Source organism: Mesoplodon bidens, assembly GCF_964165515.1.
Source record: "Mesoplodon bidens genome assembly, chromosome: 14".
Taxonomy (NCBI): Eukaryota; Metazoa; Chordata; class Mammalia; order Artiodactyla; family Ziphiidae; genus Mesoplodon; species Mesoplodon bidens.
Window position 1 is genome coordinate 47,820,661 of NC_138170.1, and position 22,739 is coordinate 47,843,399.

General features: G+C 35.9%; 1 protein-coding gene across 36 annotated transcripts in view; it reads left to right on the top strand.

The window, feature by feature from the left end:
* Nucleotides 1-22,739, top strand: part of NRXN1 (neurexin 1) — a gene marked incomplete at both ends in the record, with an annotated part of 1,149,966 nt that overhangs the window by 801,695 nt on the left and 325,532 nt on the right. For all 36 annotated transcript variants that reach the window (XM_081253733.1, XM_081253747.1, XM_081253714.1 and 33 more), the window contains one exon: nt 18,247-18,428. In XM_081253733.1, coding sequence (XP_081109859.1) covers nt 18,247-18,428 — 182 coding nt within the window. The remainder of the gene's footprint in view (nt 1-18,246; nt 18,429-22,739) is intronic.

Consider the following 22,739-nt stretch of genomic DNA (forward strand, 5'->3'; position numbering starts at 1 on the left):
CCTTTTGCTCTACTGTAAGCCCCATCCTCTTCGGCATGAGTGTGTTTGGCATGGTGAAGATTATCTTGGGAGAGAGTGAGCAGAAGATAGTAAAAAGATGATAACTGATTCCCCTAGGGTGAGTGACCAGGCTATTGTGGAAGGGACATTGTTGTTCTGTGTATCTCCCTACACACTTATTCCAGCAGGCTCTCACCTCTTTGTGGGCACAGCTTATTTGATCAGCTTATTGGTGGCTACCATAGGAAGTTAGAGTGGAAATTGTCATTTCTGATTCTGAATCCATTTCAAACATCTTACTCATGGGTGAGACAGTGTGGGTTTTATGATTTCATGTCATTAGTGGGATTGAAAGGGAAATTGGCTATGCTATTTTGGGAATCTACACCTCAAAATGTGTTATATATAGTACGTGGAGGATAAATGCTATTTGCCAGATAGATAAGAACATGGTAAATGAATATGGAAATGTGTTGGTTACAAATATTAAAATGGCAGAAGAATAGTAAAGGATTGAGCCTTTCTTGATATAAGAATTTTCACATTGCTTGAAAAACCAGTAACATCTTGTGGGGAAAAAAAGTTTTTCTTTTCTATCCTTTAAAATGCCCCTTTATATTTATTTTAGATGTTTATTTTCATAAAAGCAAATGAAATCCCAGCTTGAGAAATTTTCTTTTATTTAGAGTCTGCTTATTTTAGTTTTGAAAGAGTACAGATTTGAGTAGCACCAAGAGATTTATTTTAGGCCATTCTTTTTTTTTTTTTTTTTTTTTTTTTTTGCGGTACGTGGGCCTCTCACTGCTGTGGCCTCTCCCGTTGCGGAGCACAGGCTCCGGAGGTGCAGGCTCAGTGGCCATGGCTCACGGGCCCAGCAGCTCCGCGGCATGTGGGATCTTCCCAGACCGGGGCACGAACCCGCGTGCCCTGCATTGGCAGGTGGACTCTCAACCACTGCGCCACCAGGGAAGCCCTAGGCCATTCTTGATGGAAAGGGTTATTCTTTGGTCTTTCACTTGTTCTGCTTTGTTATTTTAATTAATCTGTCCCCAGTGTGTTATTGGTTATCTAAAAGTTCACCTTCTCTGATCAATGAACATGGCATTTTATTTTCTTTATATATATATATATATATATATATACAGACACACCTATATATACACACGTGTGTGTATGTTTGTATATATATACACACATACATATATGTATAATATACAGCCTTTATTTCAGTTTTAAGTATATGCTCATTAAAGTTGAGAAGAAAGAAGAGTGTGTAAATGTATATGATTACATGAAATATACAAATGTGTACTCCAAAATAGCATATGATAAATGTATATCAACAGAAAACTAAGACTTTTTCTTTTATTTCAAAGTTAACATTTGAAGAGAAAATAAATCAGCTACTAGATTTTTTTAATAATCTTTTTTCTCAGTATTCTCAATTTATAGCCTTTTGATGGTATTTTCTAAATTATAGTTCTTTTCAAGACACTGAGAAAAGCTGCTGACATTAGATTTTGACACATTATGCTTCTCTGTGTTTCCAACTTCCTATTAATAAGTCCTTTGTTATACATGTAATGCAAACATATTTGATTCTAAAACATCAAATGAAAATAAAGGTATCATCAAAATAGTTTTGGATATTATGTGTTTGGTTTACCACATCAAATGTAGCTATATATCTGTGAAGTATCTAGTGGTATTCTAGGCTCTGAGGTAAATACAAGGAATCATGAAAACTAGTTCTTATCCTCAAGATAGAATATTAGAAACAAACAATGTAAAACTAATACAAAACGAAAGAAGTAGAATTTGCTCTGTATTTATAATTACATATATATTTTTTTGCTGTGACTCTTAAGAAATGGAGATAGAATGATCACTGCTTTGCTATAGAAATCTCTTATAATTCACTCTAGGTAAATGTTCCTCAGAATGTTGCTGTAAAATATTATTTAGCATTTGAATTAATGTATAAAAATACCTCTAAAGAACATTTCTCCAAATTTCTTTATTACTAAGCTTCCCTGATAATACTTTGTTTACTGTCTGTGGAGAAGAAGAGATTTTTCTCTGAGAGTGAGGAAGTGAAATTCAGATGAAGAAACAATTTTCTATTTTTATTTTGACTGGGTTACTATTGCTTTTTCTGAGGTTGGCTAGCTTAGATGGCAGAATAATATGATAAATACGAATAATGGGTCATGGATATCAAAGAAGAATTGCACCAGAGAAGTTAAACTGGCAAGGAAGAATTTATTCAAGACTTTTGTAGTAAGGGAGAGAGATTGAAGAGAGAGACTGAAGTCAACTCCAGTGAAACAAAAGGCTGGAAATTTTTTAAGCTTTAGAGTGAGCTAGTGGGAAACTACTGGATGACATTGGGGGTGGGAGAGGGAGGTTATTCATGGTGATTAGGTCCTGGTGTTTGCTAATTGGTGCTTATCCAAGTTTGGATTCTACCCTCCCACGGAGACTGGGACAGAGGGGCACTGTCTTTCCTGATGATTACATTTCAAAGAGATGGCTCCCAGGCTCTTGAGAAAGACATTCCTGAATTATAAAACTGTCAAGAAGCCGGAAGAAGTTTAACATCTAAAAAGGGCAGAGAAAAAATTCACAATTAAAATTTCCTAAAGTAAATGCTCTATAGTCAAGCAGAGGGGTCAGTGTGGGTCAATTAATTTCATTTTGTTTCAGAGTCACAGACAACATTCTTTATCATGTTTTGCAAATATGTGCCATTTTAATTATGTAAGGGAGAAAAGAATTTGGGAATTGGGTAGATCCAGGAAAACATGTGACCCCCCCCACCCCCAAAGAATCTGCCAGGGTGAGTAACATTGGCTGACTATTAAAAGGGTAGTGGGTATTTCTAGCCTTCTGTGGAAGGTTTTGATAAGAAAAGACTCACATTGCTTTGTGTGACCATGGACAAATCACTTTACATTTGTGAACACCATTTTCTTTTAAATTTGTAAAATAGAGATAACTGTAGTTTCCCTATCAGATTTACTTGACTCATGGGTATAAAAAATACTTGGAAATGTTTTGTCATTTTGTCTTAAAGGCTATATAAACACCCTTTGGTCTAAAAATGAGACCTCCATAATACATAGGTATGAAAAAAATGTAAGGTGTGTTTTTTTTTTTTTTCCTTTCTGTCTTTTTTCCCCCCTCCTCACATAGTAGTTACAGTTCACTGGCACAGTTCTCAACCCGCAGCTTCCATCTCTAGGTCTAAGGCAGCTGGTTCAGCTTTTGGTCATCACTCAGCAAAAAGAGAGAGAGACATAAGCAGTAAAGTGCAGGTGCATTTCAGGGCTGGAACTGGAGGAATCACACATCATTTTTGCCCATGTATCATTGGCCAGAATTTAGTCATATGGCCCTATCAAACTGCAAAGGAGAAAGGGAAATGCCCAGTTTATACATAGCTTAGCTATATGCCCAACTCCAAGTTCTCTTAGTACTAAAGAAGTCGAAATGAATAGTGGTGAACATCAGCAGTCTTCGCCACAGAGATAAATGGAGCGAATGATCAAGACAACAGAAACTTCTTAAAGGAGAAAATTAAGTAGTCCCAAATAACTCAAGACAATGTAATGGGTTATTAGAATAACAAAATTTAGTCAAATTGACAGCTAGTTCCTTCTCAGAAAACAAAACCTTCCCTTTTTCTTCTGGCCTTTTTTTTTTTAAATGCCTCCTAGGATCTGCTATGCATAATTGCATTGATAGCATCTAAACAATAGTTACAATATTATCTTGCATTAAAAGCCCATGTAGTCAACCAACTATTATTTTAATGCTAAATATGTTTAATGGGTAACCTTGTTTGGTACATGGGCTGTGAACCTAGTAGCATCATTTGTCTCAGTATATCAATGAATTTTCAGAAAGCTCTCTCTATTATGTTTAATTCTTGCAAATTGCTTGCCAATTTAATATGAGCTGCATCTAAACAGTAAGTAATTGCTTATGATAATGAGTGCAAACTAATTTGCTAGAATATGTTAATATTCACAAAGCACTTTTATACTGCTTGTTCCAAAAATACTGCTCTCTTGGTTAAATGCAGCTTTTAGATGGCATTATTATTACACATCTGACTAAAATCATCACTTCAGTAGCATCTACCCAAAAGTCATGTGACAGTCACTTCAATATACCAAAGAAGGAACAGAAAGTCATGTCATCCTTTGATTAATGATATAGAATATTCGAGGAAAAAATAATCACATTGTTAATAATTAATTCTAATTAGTGATTAATAGTAGTAAGCAGACTATACTGAATTAGAAATGGCCTCTTTTCCCCACAAGAGTCATTAAATTTAATTTAAAGGACTTTAAAGACAGATGGCATGGCATTCTTCATTTGAATACAATAACCAATTGAAAATAAATTAAAATTTTAAGGATGAAGCTAGATATGGGTGTTTTTGAGTTTGAAGCCTACTTTACCCCTTAATAGTGCCCTACCCTCTTTGTCTTATAGGTCTTTCTCAACCTTTTTCAGAGATGCTGTTTGAAGACTCTAGAGCTCAAAGACTTATATTTCAAACCTGAGGGTCTTTTGAGCTTGGGGACCTGAGCATTCAAGGATCTGAGGTGCAGATTGGAACCACCTTGTAATTTTAGTCTAGGAAGACTAATATAAAAGAAGAAAAATTTGGCACTTCCCTGCCCTGGGGCTGATTTGGCACTTTAATCCACCCTCCAATGTTTTAATCATTTCAACTTCAAAAATTATTCTCACACATGGTTGTATCATGAGTGGTGAAATAGAAAGATCTCTGTAGAGAACCTCTTTTTTTTTTTTTTTTTTTGCTTCTCCATCACTTTCAAAATTCATTTACTTTGTTGAATTCCATTGGCTAAATATCTTCATGAGTTAAAAAAACTTCCATCTTTGGATTTTAAATCGTTCAAATACCAAAAATTGCTTATCAAAGTAAGTTGTCTAATTTCCCAATTTTTTGCTTCTTGTCACTTTTATTTTGAAAATAGGTGGATTGATACCTCTCAGAACTGGCTTATATTTATTCTTCTTGTCATCTCCATAAGCTGTTTCAAAGATTCTGAGATGAAGAATGAATAAACAAACCAAATTTTATATGTGTTATTTTAATTTAGGTTGATGTAACTTAGTTTTTCTACTAAGCATAGACTAATACTTAAGAAATGAGAAGTAGTTTCATTTTTGATAAAGATGGAATGAAAAGATTCATGATAAATAGCAGATAACACCGATACTTCTTACTAAATATAATTTCTCTTATGACAGTAATATCACATTTTTATACATTTGTGAAGTTATGTGACTCTTTGTTAAAGGAAATTTGCATTCATAGAATTATGAATATTCTGAACTACTAGAACTGATCTAATCTCTTTTTTTTTTAAATTTATTTTTGCTGTGTTGGGTCTTCATTTCTGTGCGAGGGCTTTCTCTAGTTGTGGCAAGCGGGGGACACTCTTCATCGCGGTGTGCGGGCCTCTCACTATCGCGGCCTCTCTCGTTGCGGAGCACAGGCTCCAGACATGCAGGCTCAGTAGTTGTGGCTCACGGGCCTAGTTGCTCCGCGGCATGTGGGATCCTCCCAGACCAGGGCTCGAACCCATGTCCCCTGCATTAGCAGGCAGATTCTCAACCACTGCGCCACCAGGGAAGCCCCTGATCTAATCTCTTTTAACACTGACCTTGAACAGTCCTAATTTCCACTATATTATTTGTACTCTGTATTTATCTAGAGATTTAGTTCAGGAGACAAAGAGGAAATAATAGTGCCTAAAAATGCATCTTTTTTAAAAAAAAGGTAATGTCATTAATATAAGTGGATCTACTCCTCTTTCTGGAACCTGTTTTGTCCTTCTGTGACTTTTCTCATGAAAATCCAGCCCACAGAAATACATTTGCTCTTATTTTTCCAGAACCATATTAAATTTTGTCTTCTCTGAAAATAATTTGGGGGTATTTCAGGAGACCAAATGAATTCTCCAGTTTGGCTGACATAGAGGGTTCGTTTGTATGGACGATGTTCAAAGTTAGTTTGGTTTTAGTTTGTAAAATAAATTTAAATTAGGGAGGGGCAGGAAGGTATCGAATCAGTAAGGATGACTATTTTATTACATTTAAGATTGAAGGCGATGCAATCTGAACAATGACTTTAAGAACGGAAATACAAAAGAAAAATTCAAGAAATCACACCTGATTGAATGGGTAGTTGTAGCTGGATTCTAGAGCTATAACATATACCTTTCTGTCATTTCCAGCGTCTAGCATGGTGCTTTCTACATAGCAAATGCTTAATTAATTTTTGAGTGTATGGATGTTTTTATTCTTGAATTATACTGTTGTATTGCTTTTGCATTCTCTTTCTCCAGAGCATCCTTCTGCTATTGTCTCAGCATTGTGTTTTGTTTGTTTTTGTCCAAAATTCCAACTCCTTATTTTGAGCTAGAGTCTTTCTCTACCACCTCACTAAGCCATCTGGGTAAGCAACTCCTAAAATAATCTCACATAGGTTTTTTTTCATGTTACATTAAAAGAGATACGAATTTTTCCTCCATAATGCCCACTATTCCCTGTCTTTTGACTTATCTTTTTCATCACAACTACAGTATATACTAATTACTACACATGGAAATATCACAGTGCATCTAGCTGTCATGTCTCCTTAGTCCCCTCCAATTTGGGACTATTCCTCAGTCTTTTTCCGTTTTTTCTAACCATGACTTTTTAAAAGAACGCTGCCAGTTATTTTGTAGAATGTCCCTCACTTGGAGTTTCTTGGATGTTTTCTTATGATTGAGGCTATGCATTTTTGGCAAAATAATATAGAAATGATGCTGTGCCCTTCTCAGTACGTCATATTTGGAGGACCCGAATTCCATGTCTCCTTACTGGTGGCATTAATCTTGATCACTTTGTTATGGTGCTATCTCCTGGGTTTCTCTGATGATTAATAAATTCTTAAAGTCTAAGGACTAGCAGGTTATATCCATGTCTTCCCTGTAAAATATGGAGAACTTTGGGCTATGTTATTCGAGAAAATTGTGGGATTTGATACTGACTCAAAAAGAGTCATCATTACCTGGTTGAAGAGTCTCATGACTGTTCATCACACTTGTGCCTCACACAGACATATAATGAAATGGAGAATGGTAATTTAGGCAATCTATCCTCTTATCTGAGTTTCTGTATTGGACTAGTAAAATTATTTGGCTTACGTAGAAATGGATATAGGCATGGAATTTGTTGTACTCAAATGAGAATCAGGAACCTTAAGTTATTTATCATTGTATCACTAGTCCTGACTTAGTTCAATCATAAACCAATGCTCTTATTAATGATTAATAAATGAATAAAAGCACCTAAGTCTGATGAGGATAATAAGAATTAAAGCAAGACCCCTTTCTTCAGGATACATACTTCTAAAGATGGAAATTTTGATAAAAGACAACTCTGACAGTTTATATAATATTTTGCAAGTTAAAAACAAGTTCTGTAGATGATAAAGGGAGGGAATTCACCTTGGCTGGAATGATAGTGGGAAGCAGGACTGAAAAGAAAACCAGGTACAGCAGAGAAGCATAAATTGGCAAAAGTAAAAGTCACTTTGGGAGAAGAATGTGTATTCCACCACGTGTGCAGGCCTAGGTGATAGAGTTAGAGCTTAGTTTGAAATGACTTCTGAATCAGAAACTTGTATTCTCTCCAGTTTTAGTCCAAAATTTACTAGTAAATAGTTCTAATTGGGGCCTAGTCAGTTGGAGAATGACTTAAATATAGCAGATAGACAGGGAGATGGTAAATGAGAGGAACTAAGATTAGAAAACAAAGGCAAAACTTCTAGTTTTAGCCTAAAATTAATTTGAATTGTATTGTTTATCTGGTGGCCTCAGAATAGTTCAAAATAACCACATGCAGTTTTGGTTTTTTTTTAAACAAATTTATTTAATTAATTAATTAATTTATTTTTGGCTGCGTTGGGTCTTCATTGCTAAGCACGGGCTTTCTCTAGTTGCAGTGAGCGGGGGCGACTCTTCATTGCAGTGCGTGGGCTTCTCATCGCGGAGGCTTCTCTTGTTGTGGAGCACGGGCTCTAGGCGCACCAGCTTCAGTAGTTGTGGCACGCAGGCTCAGTAGTTGTGGCTCGTGGGCTCTAGAGCACAGGCTCAGTCGTTGTGGCGCGCGGGCTTAGTTGCTCCACAGCATGTGGGATCTTCCCGGACCAGGGATCGAACGCGTGTCCCCTGCATTGGCAGGCGGATTCTTAACCACTGCGCCACCAGGGAAGCCCCCATGTGCAGTTTTGTGTTCAGGATTGAATTCCACTACTAAAGGCAGGAAATGGTGTCACTGCCAAAAAGTTATAAGGCCTTTGTGATGTGGAATAAAAGTGATTATGGTATTAATAATAAAAATTTGGCTTCTGCATCTCTGTTCAACAATTTGGAAGCCTACGAACGAACTGAGATGGCTTCTGAGGCAGGGTGCTTGCAGAAAAGCTTTGCAAAAGCCCCACCCCTCTGAAAGATTCAGGCTAGACTCTGAAAATGTCAGAATGTGAACGAATCATTTCTGCTAAGTGCCATTTCAGAATCTTTGAGTCTCCTGAAACCAGACCAAGGAAACATCATTAGAAAAACCACTAGAGATGATTGAAATGAGACCTTGATTTGTGAATTTTAGCTTATTTTTCTAAACAAGAAGCAGTCATTTGATCTTAGCTCTTCATTGTACAGTGGAAAAGCACTAGGAATAGAGTTGGGTGCAGCCCCCAACCATCTGTGTGACACTGAGGAACCACTTGATTCTTCTGGGCCTCCATTTTGTCATTTTTAAAAGGAAAGTTTCCCTTAGTCTTCTCCAAGAGCATTTCAGCATTAAGTCTATGTTTATGTCAGTTGTTTTTAACTTAAGAACTTTTTTACACCATAATTCTAGTAAATTCTCGACTCTGAAAACCTGATGAAAACCATTTTAACAATTAATTTATGAAAAAAGTAAATTAAAGGCCATCACTAGGCAATTGCAACCCTTACTTACTAGATAATAATTTAAAGAATTTATTAGGAACTTACACAGCTTATATGTTCTTTAAAATAAGATTTTTCATAAAGTACCAGAAGGTATGATTTCTTATCTCTCCATCCCTGCTGCCTATAGCCCTAATGCAAATTGATTACTGAATTACTTGCCAGAGACTTTTTAATAAAATTCACTTACTGCTTGAGGGAGTCTAGTTTCAGAAGGGAAGACATAAGCATTTGATGTTCTTGGGGTTATTTGTTGTGGGATTGCTTTGCTTGGTTTTATTTTTAACTCTAGATCATTTTGCTATCTTTATGAATTATTTTCTAATCTGATTGGCAGAAGGTCTACCATTTACTTGTTTTTCTTCTCAGCCAGATAACTTAGATTCCAAGAGCTTTTTTAAAGGTTCCAAGACTTTGAATTTGATCTTGGAACAAGCTTGTCTCACTGGGCAGCTCAAACTATTGAACTGAATTCTTCCTGGAGGGAGTATTTTCTAAATAACATGTTTAGAGAGGGAAATAATGAGTAGTATTGCAAAGAAACCACTAAGTGAAGTATTACTTCTTGCATAGATTTACTAAGATATTATTCACTGAAAATTATCTCAAAATATTTAAACACTTATATGACTTTGATCTGAAAAGATAACATAGATATAATTGTTCTTGCTTATCACTTTTTCTGTTCTTTTTATGTTACCATTAATCAGTGCCTTTAAAATTGTCATCTTTTCAAAGATTTTTAAAAAAAATCCAAAATAGGGCTTCCCTGGTGGCGCAGTGGTTGGGAGTCTGCCTGCCAATGCAGGGCACGCGGGTTCGTGCCCCGGTCTGGGAGGATCCCACGTGCCACGGAGCGGCTGGGCCCGTGCGCCATGGCCGCTGGGCCTGCGCGTCCGGAGCCTGTGCTCCGCAACGGGAGAGGCCACGGCAGTGAGAGGCCCGCGTACCGCAAAAAAATTAAAAAATAAATAAATAAATAAATAAAATAAAATAAAAAAATCCAAAATAGATGGTGACACGGCTGAATACCATTTATCTGATATCTCTCATAAACCCATCTTGCCCTGATATTTATCTTTAATCCTACCTGTTTGGGAAAAAGGGTTGTGTGTTTCCAGTTTTATATTCCTAGTTCCTTTCACATATTAGACAACCAAGAGATAGGTCAACTTAGGAATGTTTCTTATTTCAATTAATTTCCTTATAAGACAGAAAAAGAGAATGACTTATCCAAATGACTACAATTGACATCAGTGATTAATTACATAAAATCTCAACTTTGTACAACACCAGTGGACATCATTCTTTTCTCATTTATGTGAATACTGCCTTTTTGACAGTCTGTGCAGCTATTTGTGACATCCCTGAACAAATGTCTAGAGTATGGAAACAGTAGGTCAGCCATGAATCTACTTGAGAATTACTTTAGTTATTAAAGAAGAGTGCACTTGTTTTCCAAAGATTGAATACTTTTATCTATGTAGCATATTCTTTCCATAAATGTCAAAATATGGAAATGTCAAATACCGAAATGAAAAATACACATGATACATTTATACATATACTATTCCTGCCAAGATCTCTGGAATATAGAATTTTTATTACAGAAAATATAGAGTATAGAAAAATTCATAATATTTATTTAAAAAGGCTTTTATTAGAGAAAAGTTTTGGGCCAATAGGCAAAGGGAAAATTTCCCTACTTTGTCATTGAAGTGCACAGTTACTAATGAAATTATCTTTAAGAGAAATGATTGCTAATTTTATAGTAATCATAATAGTTTTTTTGCTATTCCATTTTCTTGAGTTTTATCTTGATTAGCATTTCTTAGTGAATAAGCACACACCATTTTTCCTTTTAAAATTCTGTCTTGACTGGACCAGAGGTAAATCTCATATGGGCTGGCTTAGTGGAGATGACTCCTCTGCTTTCATGATTCCCAGGTCTACTGTGGAGTCCGAGTGGTTCAGGCTTGTTTGATCCCATTCAAAGTTTGAGAGATATTAGTTTTTAATGCCTAGTGAGTCCTCATGGACCCTGAGAGTCTTACTTCTGATTCGCACAGGGTTCAAGAATCTATGAAAAAACTTGAACCAAGTTCATGATGAGTTTTTAATGGAGCCGTGTGTGTGCAGTGACTCTGTACAGTGACACTCTCAGGAAATTCCAATGCATGGTAACAGGGTGCTCACAATTTTGTCAGTTTGCATTCAATTTAGTAAATATTCAACAAACTGTTTTTTTGATTGTTTTTTGTTTTTGTTTTTTTTGCGGTACTTGGGCCTCTCACTGTTGTGGCCTCTCTCGTTGCGGAGCACAGGCTCCAGACACACAAGCTCAGCGGCCATAGCTCATGGGCTTAGTTGCTCCGTGGCATGTGGGATCCTCCCGGACTGGGGCACGAACCCGTGTCCCCTGCATCGGCAGGCGGACTCTCAACCACTGTGCCACCAGGGAAGCCCTCAACAAACTGTTTTTTAAAAAATTCAATAAATTTCCTTAATTCCTGAGTCTAGGGTTCTGATGGACCGTGTAACATGCCATATATGAAAAACCTCCCAATGCTCCTTCTATCTTGAATGTCATCATGAGCTACTTACTTTCTTAAGGCTTTCATTCTTTGGGAATTACCTAAACTCTTCTTGACTTTCTTTTCTTTGGTCTGATCCAGTCTATGGGGCCAGTATCTAATCCATTTCAGTGACAGGCCATGTTTCTTGCCCTGTTTCTTTTATTTCTCAAAGATGTATGGGTAAAAACCTTGTCTTATTTTCTAGTCTCTTTAGCTAGGTGTAATGCTTTTGTCATTTCTACCAAGTTTGCATCTTCCATCAGGAGTCTCAAGTTGTGATATACGGTCTTTATTTTCCTTTCTTTCCTAGCATTTTTTCACCCTTAGATCTGTAGCATTAAGGGCTGTCTCTTATTCTCAATATAAGTAATTGGTGTTATTACTTTTTAGATTTCGAGTTGATTACATATTATAGGTAGGAACTCCTATTACTCTGATTCCATTGATCTCTCCTAATATAATGCCAACCTTCCTGAATTTTTATTGCTCTTATATGAAATTTTAGGAATTAAGAATCTATAGCGCTCACGAAATAATTCTTTGTGATCTTGCAAAGAATTTACAGCAACGTAGACAGACAATGAACTCTTAGTGCTTTGGAATACAAGTAAGATTGTTCAGATTTATTAGTTTATTTGTTTTACTAGTTTTATTTTTTAAATTTATTTATTTATTTATTTATTTAGGGCTGTGTTGGGTCTTCGTTTCTGTGTGAGGGCTTTCTCTAGTTGTGGCAAGCGGGGGCCACTCTTCATCACGGTGCGCGGGCCTCTCACCATCGCGGCCTCTCTTGTTGCGGAGCACAGGCTCCAGACGCGCAGGCTCAGTAGTTGTGGCTCACGGGCCTACTTGCTCCGCGGCATGTGGGATCTTCCCAGACCAGGGCTCGAACCCGTGTCCCCTGCATTGGCAGGCAGATTCTCAACCACTGCGCCACCAGGGAAGCCCTGTTTTACTAGTTTTAGACCTAAAACTTTTTTATTTCATACAAGGTGACCTTCTTGTTTTTGCTTTTTGTGAACTTTACTAAGAAGAATGCCTCCATATAGGTAGGAATTATTCAGGAAATTGAAATTTAGCAACAGCCTCTTGACAAGGTTGTAGGAGAAATAAAAATTCCCCTTGTTTATAAATATTTTACTTTAAATTTCCATCTGACTGCCTGGCACAGTTTCAGTGGAAAAATGTGTTATATCCCTGTTACATTTAATAGAATCATAATGGCCTAAATATTTCATGTTGGCTACATGATGACACTGGAAGAATTATAGGGTTTCAGAAAAGGACCTTTTATTCATATATGTATGTTATGAGTTAGAAGCTAATCTATTCGGAAGTGAATTATATTATTTTTTCACGTACCAAGGATTCAGAGCAACCAATAATCAAGCAGACCTGTACATGCTGATTGTTTTTTGTTTTCAAAAAGGTTCAACCCATTTGAGGGAATAGATTAGCTTTTGCAGAAACAAGTGTGGCTTAAGTAGACACCTTTAGGGAAAAGATGGTAGGCAAGAAAAAGAAGGAGGGGAGCGAGCCCTTTATGTAAATAGATATTAAGTAAAAATCTAAAAATACATTTATTATAACATCACAGGCAGTTCGAACATTAGAAGTAAGAGCCCATGTATAATACTTACAAACATTTATTGCAGTGTAAAGAATGTTGACACTGCTAAATTTGCATCTGATGAAGCCAGCTTTGTTAATGAGTTTGGAGGGAGTAATATAGACTTGATGCACAGCTTAAATGTAAATATTGCTGAAAACCACTTTAAGTTTGAGTCATCCATACATTTAGTGATATGTTGGATGTCAAGATTAATTTGCAATAAATCCATTAGTAGTCATGGCACTGATGTGTTAGTGCTTGCCATATAGAAACATGCATAAATAATAAAGCTGCCACATTCTTCCACATTCCTTTCCATGCTGATAAAATGCTTGGAACTATGATTAAGATGTACTAATAAAGTAAAACATGTTTCCATAAAAATAAAATTTAAAAAATGAAGCTAGATGACAGATCATCTTGTGTAGACTTACCCCTTTATTTAACAAAGTGAATTTTTTGTATCATGTTATAAATCTTACCATACTAGATGTTTTATGGCAACAAACTAATATTCTTTTTCTAATAAAAGCTCCCACGTGATGCAATCTAATATCCTTCCCGGGCTTCCCTGGTGGCGCAGTTCTTAAGAATCCGCCTGCCAGTGCAGGGGACAAGGGTTCAAGCCCTGGTCTGGGAAGTTCCCACATGCCACGGAGCAACGAAGCCTGTGCGCCACAACTACTGAGCCTGCGCTCTAGAACCCGCGAGCCACAACTACGGATGCCCGCGTGCCTAGAGCCCGTGCTCCGCAACAAGAGAAGCCACTGCAGTGAGAAGCCCATGCACCGCAACGAGGAGTAGCTCCCGCTCGCCCCAACTAGAGAAAGCACGCACGCAGCAAGGAAGACCCAACGCAGCCAAAAATAAATTTAAAAAAAATATATATATATATATATCCTTCCCAATGTCAACTATTAGTGAATGTAAATAATAATAGAATGGGTTTATGTGACAAAAGTGCTAATCCAAGGAATGAAATACTGAGAAGATTAATAAAAATCGGGATGTAGGAAAGCCATTTCTTAAAAGGCATTTGGTTTGAACACAACTTTGAAATGAATCAAACTTTTCTAAAGGCTCTTATATTAAAATAAAACAACAATGTTGCAATGTTAGTTATTTTTGTTTTCTGTTGTTAACACACACATACACACATCACCCATTCTCTTTAAAATGTATTAGGTTGGCCAAAAAGTTTGTTTTTCCATAGTATAGCTCCAAATTTATCTATGTGTACTTAGATACAACATACATGCAAAAAGTATATAAATTATAAGTGTACAGCTAGATAAATTTTCACAACATGAACACAGCCATATAACTCCCACCCAGGTTAAAAAAAAAAGAGTATGTTACCAGTATCCAGAAGCCCCCCACTATGTTCCCTCCCAAGCATTATTCCTTCCTCTTGGAAAATAGCGTCAGGGTGGGAGGGAGGAATGGGGAGTGACTGCCTAACAACAATAGTCAATGTCATGTAACTAGAAAATGATACAGTTGGAATTTGAACCCTGGTCTGTCTGAGTCCAGAGCTTACATTCTTAATTACTTAGCTATTCTGCTGCAGTAAGTACATAATTTTCTTTGTTCAGAATGATGCATGTTAAATGAAGTAGATTTTGACACTTTAGTCATCTGATCTACTACATTTTATTGTGGGAGTATTCTCATATTGTTAAGGTCACCAAAATAGAATATATTGTAATTTTCTATCTCGATGGAAGGAGGGCTTTAAGAACGTAGATTTTTAGAGCTTGATGCAAAATGTTTTGTTTTTTTTAAAGCCAAGATGCTTACAGAGGTAGGTTAAGAGAGCTGTGTTGGGAGCTGGACATCTAATTCTCTCGCTTATTACGGAATTGTGCTGATGTGTACAATACAATGCTCTATTGTGCATACAACGAAGAAAGAAGAGAGACTGATTTTCAGATATATCTGAAGAAAAAGGACACTAGGAATAATTGCATTGTTTGGCACATGGTGTTACGCTTGTTTTTGCTTGGTTTTGGCAAAACCTGAAGAATAAAGTCATTGTAAGGCAGACAGAGTAGGTACTGGCATGCTAGTTGCCAAGTCTTAACACTTATTGGAAAGGTTGAAATAGAGATGAAATCAAATCTTGAGTAACAGTATTTGTATTGTGACATTTATCTTACTGAAAATATAAACCTCTAAATTATTATCCTCAGCAACAGGAAACTTGCATAGTTCCACAAGTTTGGGAAGTGTACCCTAAACTAAATGTTAATCAACATATATTAAATGTTCTGTCATTTCACATTTACATGTTATTTTTAAATTTTTTTAAAAGCATTGTGAGGTGAAAGGACAGTATATGATCATGAGGTGCAAATGTCACTTTATGGTTATGAGACATTCGAATATGATAACAGTTGGCCTTGATAAATTCAGACTGACATACCCAATTAACTTTTTCTTGACTGTCTTGTTATGATAACAGAAGCATTATGTAATAAAAAAAAAAATACAGGGCTTCCCTGGTGGTGCAGTGGTTGAGAGTCTGCCTGCCAGTGCAGGGGACGGGTTCATGCCCTGGTCTGGGAGGATCCCACGTGCCGCGGAGCGGCTGGGCCCATGAGCCATGGCCGCTGAGCCTGCGCGTCCAGAGCCTGTGCTCCGCAACGGGAAAGGCCACAACAGTGAGAGGCCCACGTACCACAAAAAAAAAAAATACAGTAGTTGAATCTGGATACTAGATTTCCTACCAGCTCTTCCAAGTTTGCAGCTTTAGTTAACAAGTTAATCCTTTTGATTAGATTTCCTGAAATGTGACGTGAGAGTAATGCTTGCCCTATTTTCCATACAGAAGTAGAGAGGAAATGAAAAAAATTATTGTTAAAGTGATTTTTAATGTTAAAAATTATCATGTAATGTATGATATTGTTGCCTTACAACACTACCTTACTCTGGTGATTCTGAAAAACATCTGAGTTCTTAGATTTGTTTTATATTGTTAAGTAGCATCTCTACTTGAATATTTTTCTTAATTCACATGAAATATATAATCATTAGAGGATAAAGTTAATTAAAAGGAGAAAAATAAAATCAATCAAGTACTAATACTCAGAGGTCGCCACCACATCCTCCTTTTAAAGAAATCTTTACTTTTATATGTTCTTGTCCTATTTTTTAATCAATGTAGGCTTTTCTGAAACATTTAATACTTAATTATTTGCAAAAATTACCAAGAGGAAGATTTACCAAATAGTACTTGCTTGTTAATATTGTGGTGAACAAGCTTCTGATGTTGTAGAACATAAATGGTTGTAGAAGGCTCTGGCATTTCTGATACAAAAATATGTATATTCTGAATTTTCTTTGCTTGCACACTGATTAGTACCTATCAAATATAACTTACCTATTCTCGCATGAGAGAGAAACTGCTTTCATGCATTAGTATTCAAGAAAATGACTAACCTCTCTACCACTGCATTTTTAACAAGATTCTGATTTATCACTTTTATATCAATATTATCTTGACATGTTTCTTGGGTCAGGTCTACATACCAAGGCCTATATAACCAGTCAGGCACATTAAGCATATTGCAGAGTTCTTTGGAGTTTCTCAAGGGCCTATGGAAATGTTTCAGACAGAATAAAAAGAATGATTGGCCCCAAAATATAAAAAGAGAGAAAAAATGATATCATAAGCTATTTAACTAAATGTACAAGAATGTGACATTGCCAACATCATTTAATTGGTAAATTTGGTTCATAGAAATTTAATGTGTAGATATCTTGAAAACATACTGCTGTACACTCAACTTTTACTTATAACCCTTACTCTTGGTAGAAGCTATATTTCCGTACACACAAGATGCTTTGTAGCCTAAATTTTAGTATTTAGTTTTATTGCTTTCCTTACCATGTTGGCACATAGTAGGTACACAATAGATATGTAATGGCATCCTATGTTATTGGAAGGCTACACTCCTATAAATTGTACCTTAAGGTCTATTCCTGAGATAACTAAATAAATATTTCTCTGGTCCCCTTTAGTATGGAGGGAGATTCATTCTCCTTTATATATATCGTTGCATGTCTCTTCCAAATATTCTTACTCAAAGAATTAATCTTATTGCATTAAATGAGGTAGATGCCAGTGGTGCAATGAAATAGGACTTTAACACATTGGATGCTTAGGAAATTTGTTTGAAACAAAACTCTTTTTAGAGTAAGATAGATAATTTACTGACATCACCATCATAAAGTAAAATTTGAACATTTACCAAATGAGGCTATGACATTATTCTTATTGCTGTAAGACTAGCATTTGCTTTGGGAAAAAAATGGGTCTTTTTATGGAGCTGGATAGTTTGACAACTAGTAGATGTTGCTTGTTAAATAAGACTTGACTTCTATAGATGGGATCTATTATCTTTATTTTCTTGACATGCCTGTTGGGTCTTATGGCTGTTCATCCATTAGTTATGATGTGTCATATGTGAATAGGCCCTCTCCCCATAAAAGTGGATTCATAGCATACTTCTTGCAATTTCCTTCCCTGTGCTGTATGACCCTGCCACATCTATATGCAGCTCTTGTTTCAAAAACAAGTTGATATATGTTTCTGCTCCTTTTGAAGCATCCCAAGTCAATGTTTCCTACTAAACTTTTTTTTTAAACTGGAAGAAAGAAATAAAGCCCCATTACATTGCATGCTTATCCAACTCAGTGGAAAAAGCAGTAATCTCCCGTTTGTTCTGAAACACCTGCTGGTAGATTTAATGAGTGTATTAAAAATGGAGCTGCCTTGATATTTCTTTTTAAAAAAACTCTGTTCTCTTTCTTGAGCATGTTTGATTAAAATCTGTTATTTGCTTATTTGCTTCACCATAGGTTTTTGGTTTTGCTCTTATTTTATTTATTTATGACTCCCATGGTATAAATTTAATACTTGACTGATATGTCAACATAACAAACATAGGAAAGTGTGCCCTTGATGTATTTGGACTAATTGGTTTTGGTTTTTGTTTTCCAGCTGGCACAACGTATATCTTTAGCAAAGGTGGTGGACAAATCACGTATAAGTGGCCTCCTAATGACCGGCCAAGTACACGAGCAGACAGACTGGCCATAGGGTTTAGCACTGTTCAGAAAGAAGCTGTATTGGTGCGAGTGGACAGTTCTTCTGGCCTGGGAGACTACCTAGAGCTGCATATAGTAAGTACTTCTAAAGTAAGGTTCAGCTTTTAGCTTTTACTGTTAGCTTTTTGTAAATAATGTATAATTCTGCTTTTTGGACGTTTCCCCCAGCAAAAAATATACAGAAAATATAAATATACTCTAGAGGTAATAAGACCTTATAGCTATTACTCTTGTTAAAAATGTTCTTGACAATAGTTTTTTTTTCTTTTTAAGTGTGAATTCCTCTCAATTCTCTGCTCACAAAGAATTATTCTTGGTGTGTTTAGGCAGTCTTGACAAATTAATAAAAAACATTGTGGTCCAGTAGATACTATTCCATCTGGCTGGAAGCAGGAGGTTGTAATACTGGTGACAACAGATCTGGATCCAGTGTCCTTATTTCTTTTCTCACCTGAGAAAAGAATTGTCTAAAGTCACATGCAATGGACAGGAGAAAAGGAATCTTTAAAGGTATTTGGGGATATGAAAGAAAAAGACAAAAAGATTACTTCTATGCCATCTTATACTCATTTTGATATATACACATCAAGAAAATACAATGGATTCTTGCCATTTATATCCTGGGACCATGCCTTTTTCTCTAAGTTCTAAGCCTCCAACAAGAATTTAGTTAGCTTTTAGTTAATGTCAAATAATAATTCATGAATGAAAAGCTTTCTTTACCTTTTAAAGTTGTCATAACTGACCATAGCTTGGGGACTCTTCCTTATATCTCTGCTTTCAAAGAGTTACTAATTTGTGTGGTTGCATTCTTTAACTTCTCATTTACTCACAATATTTGCAAAGAATTATACAGTCTTTCATTGTCAAGAGATATTAATATTTTATTGATATATCAAAATAACAACCATAGGAAAGTGTCATATATTCAAAAAACTCTAAAGCGTTCTTATCATCATAGTTCTTGGTCTAAACTCTATCTTCTGGAAGGTCCAGAAGCATATCAACCTCTTCTTCTGCCTTTCTATTCTTGAGGTATAGTTTATCTCTTCTGCCTTATGTGATCGCATAAGTTTGTTTTGTTTTGCTTTTGTTTATCCTTGCAAGTTCTCCCTTTACCTGCACCCATGCCTCAGAAGACCTTTGATTAGGTCAACATGTTCTTTCCTGTTAGAAACTGGCCTTCAGGCTCTCATTGTAAAATGATTAGGGAAACCACCAAACACCAAAATACATTAGCACAAACTTGCAGTGTCTTAATTCTCAAAGTTTTATTCATTTATTTTCTTAATCTTAGTTTTCTGTTAGGTTTCTAGAATTTCCAGTAAACTCAGTAAGGTTTACAACTGACCACAAGAGCTGAATTCATTGCTAATCTTGGAAAACAAAAACAAAAACAAAAACAAAACCCCAAAACACCTCAGCACAACCATTACTGAACCATCATAAATTTTAAATTCAAAATGCAGTTGTCAAAATGGGAAACATTGGAAAGTAATTTTAGCTGCCTTTGGCAAATATCTAACCATCAGAATTGAAGGCATCTGGATTTTTATGGCATCATAAATAAGTGATCAGCTGAGATAACTTATGCAGTAAGGAATCTTGCTGTTTAGAGTAATCTCAACTTTCCAAATGTATCTGCTCCATTCTGATTTAAGAGCCTTGGTACTTCAATCAATCAATCAATCAATCAATAAGTAAGTAAGTAAGTAAATAAGTAAGTAAGTAAGAAAACAAGAGCTTTTCCTCCTGAAAGAAATTACTTATTAATCCATAACCAATTACACATTTACCCTGAGAAAAGGTTCTGTAATGATCACTTGCAAATCATAAGGGGCCATGTTATTGAATTACTCAAACCACTGTTTGTTTTATGGTCAAAAGGTTTTAGTCTACAGGAATGGGTATTTCTTTCCAATTCTGATCAACTGTGCCTTAGAGTCCTTGTATATGTAAAGGAACTTGTCCCTAAAAACCCAGCCCAGTATCTTGCAAAGCTTCTTTACTGGCCAGAGATTTCTGGTAGATGTTCTGTGAGGCCCTCCTTCTTTCTGATTCTCCTCTCTTGGTCTTGGCTGGCCATTCACTCTGGATTCAGTTTTTGTTTCTAACACCCTTCCTCTTGGATTAGCTGACTTCAAACTCTTTCTTAATCCTAGCCTGTCCTTGACTAGGAAATTGAAGATGGATGTTGGTTCCCTGGGCTTACCAAACACCATTTGTAGTCAGCCCTACTAACTCCTATATCAACTACTAGGACCCAGTCTTAGTCCAAATCTGGCCAACTAAAACTTTCCATTTCCCCCCTTTTTCAATCTCATTGCCTACAAGCAGTGATCAGCCATACTGACTCAGCAAGTTGCTTACATGAAGGTAAGCCACTTTTTTCCATGTTTCCACATTGCAAACAAAAGTAAGCCAGTGGTTTTTTTTTACTTCTAAAGTTTACCTTTAACTCTTTCCCATAATGTTGGGTACATGGAAGAGGAAGAGAAGGAGGAGTTAGGTATTAAAAAAGGGAAGAGAGAGAGCTTGAGAAAAAGGGAGAGAGGGAGAGAGAAAGGGATGGAGGGAAGGAAGAAGGAAGTAAAGGGATGGAAAATGAAGTGGGTGGGGACCAAAGCTGATATCCGTGGCTGATAGAAGCAGAAGTATTCTTAGTAATGATTCTTAGATTTGGGACGTTCAAAGCCTATTTTATCAAATGGTTTACATACCTTTGAGTATATCATGATTTTCCCCAAATCATTTCTTCTGCTTCTTTCAGAATTGGAAATATAAGAGGAAAACAATTGTAGAAAGATTATTACTACTGTCTGATTTTAGTTTTTAAATATAACTGACTTAAAAATTAACCTGATGATATCACAGATATGTTTAATCTGTAAAAGTTAGAAATTTTGGTTATCTATTAAACTTCCAAGAAAATTTCTATAAACCTTCAAGCTCAGCCAAGTATAAACTATGCTCTGATCTTATTTAAAAGCTATATTTATATCCTTAATTAATTAACCAATAAGCTGGAAAGTCAGTTGCACACATTAAAAGATGCTCCAGTCTTGCTGAATTGTGTAATGCCACTTTAGTTCAATAACTTTTAAAATCTGATTGGCATATAATTTCAGTGAGGATGTGAATATTTGACATTATTATCCTATTTTTTCAAATGATCATGTTTGATTTTACTTAAAAATATAATCGTATTTAAATTTTGATTAACTATACTCTTAAAAATATAACTTGGAATAAAATGATTTTTTACTTAAGTGGCCTAGTCTTTACAGATGGATTTTTTGCCATGTTAATATTAATGGTACCACTGTTAACCTCAAAGCCATATGATATTGCTATTGAAATGTACAAGGTTTTAGAAGGGGCTGAAGGGAAGATTAAGACATGAAGTGAGGGGCGATTAATTAACACAGTGCCTAGAATACAAGTGCTCAGAAATGTTTTCTGAAATAATAAAAGAATTCATGAATTATATATTGAAAATATTGTGGCTTGGGTTGAGTATAGACTCTCAGATTTTCAGTAGTCAAAGTGAAGTCGAGGTGCAGTTTAGTTTCTACATAACTGAAGAAAGTCATCCATCTTCTTGTTTACAATATAGAAAAAGTGTAGCACTCTATACGTACCGGCTGTATTATTGAAAAGTTACATATTTTTATTGATGTTGTTTTCTGAATCTTTAGCTAAGAATTGATTATGGTAGTTGGTTGTTTAAAGAAAGTCTGTGGTGAGAATTGTTGCTTGATGAGTGATTATCTCTCCTTAGTAATTGCCTCATTTATTGTAACTCACTTGTATCTTGAATTGTTCTCTAGTCATTTCAGACCTGTCCATTTTTTCAAATAGCGGTAAACTTTCTGATGGCATAGAATGAAATTTATAATAATGATGACTAATAAGAAAAATAATATAGTGTAGAAATGTGGCTTTTCATCATTTATGTCAGTATATGCTAGGAGCCTGTCCAGAAATATTTTCTGAGCAACTAATATGGCCCAAGCCTATGTTCAAGGTTCTGTGGATACAAAAATAAATGACCTCACCACTTAGTACTTATCTCAATAAATATTAGTTAGATAAATGAATGAAAAAGCCAGCTGGGACCCTGGTTACCAGGTAGCTTAGATTATTTATAGTAAACATACTTTGTCCCAACGTGACTAGTGTTTCTTGGTTATTTCTCCATCTTGGTATATCTCCATTTCTTCCCTTTGCAGTTTTAACTTTCTTATCTGCATAGTATTTGTAAGAATGTGGACAAATGATAGGTTTTTAAGATAGAGAATTTAAAAAGGGCTTCCCTGGTGGTGCAGTGGTTAAGAATCCGCCTGCCAATGCAGGGGACATGGGTTCAAGCCCTGGTCCGGGAAG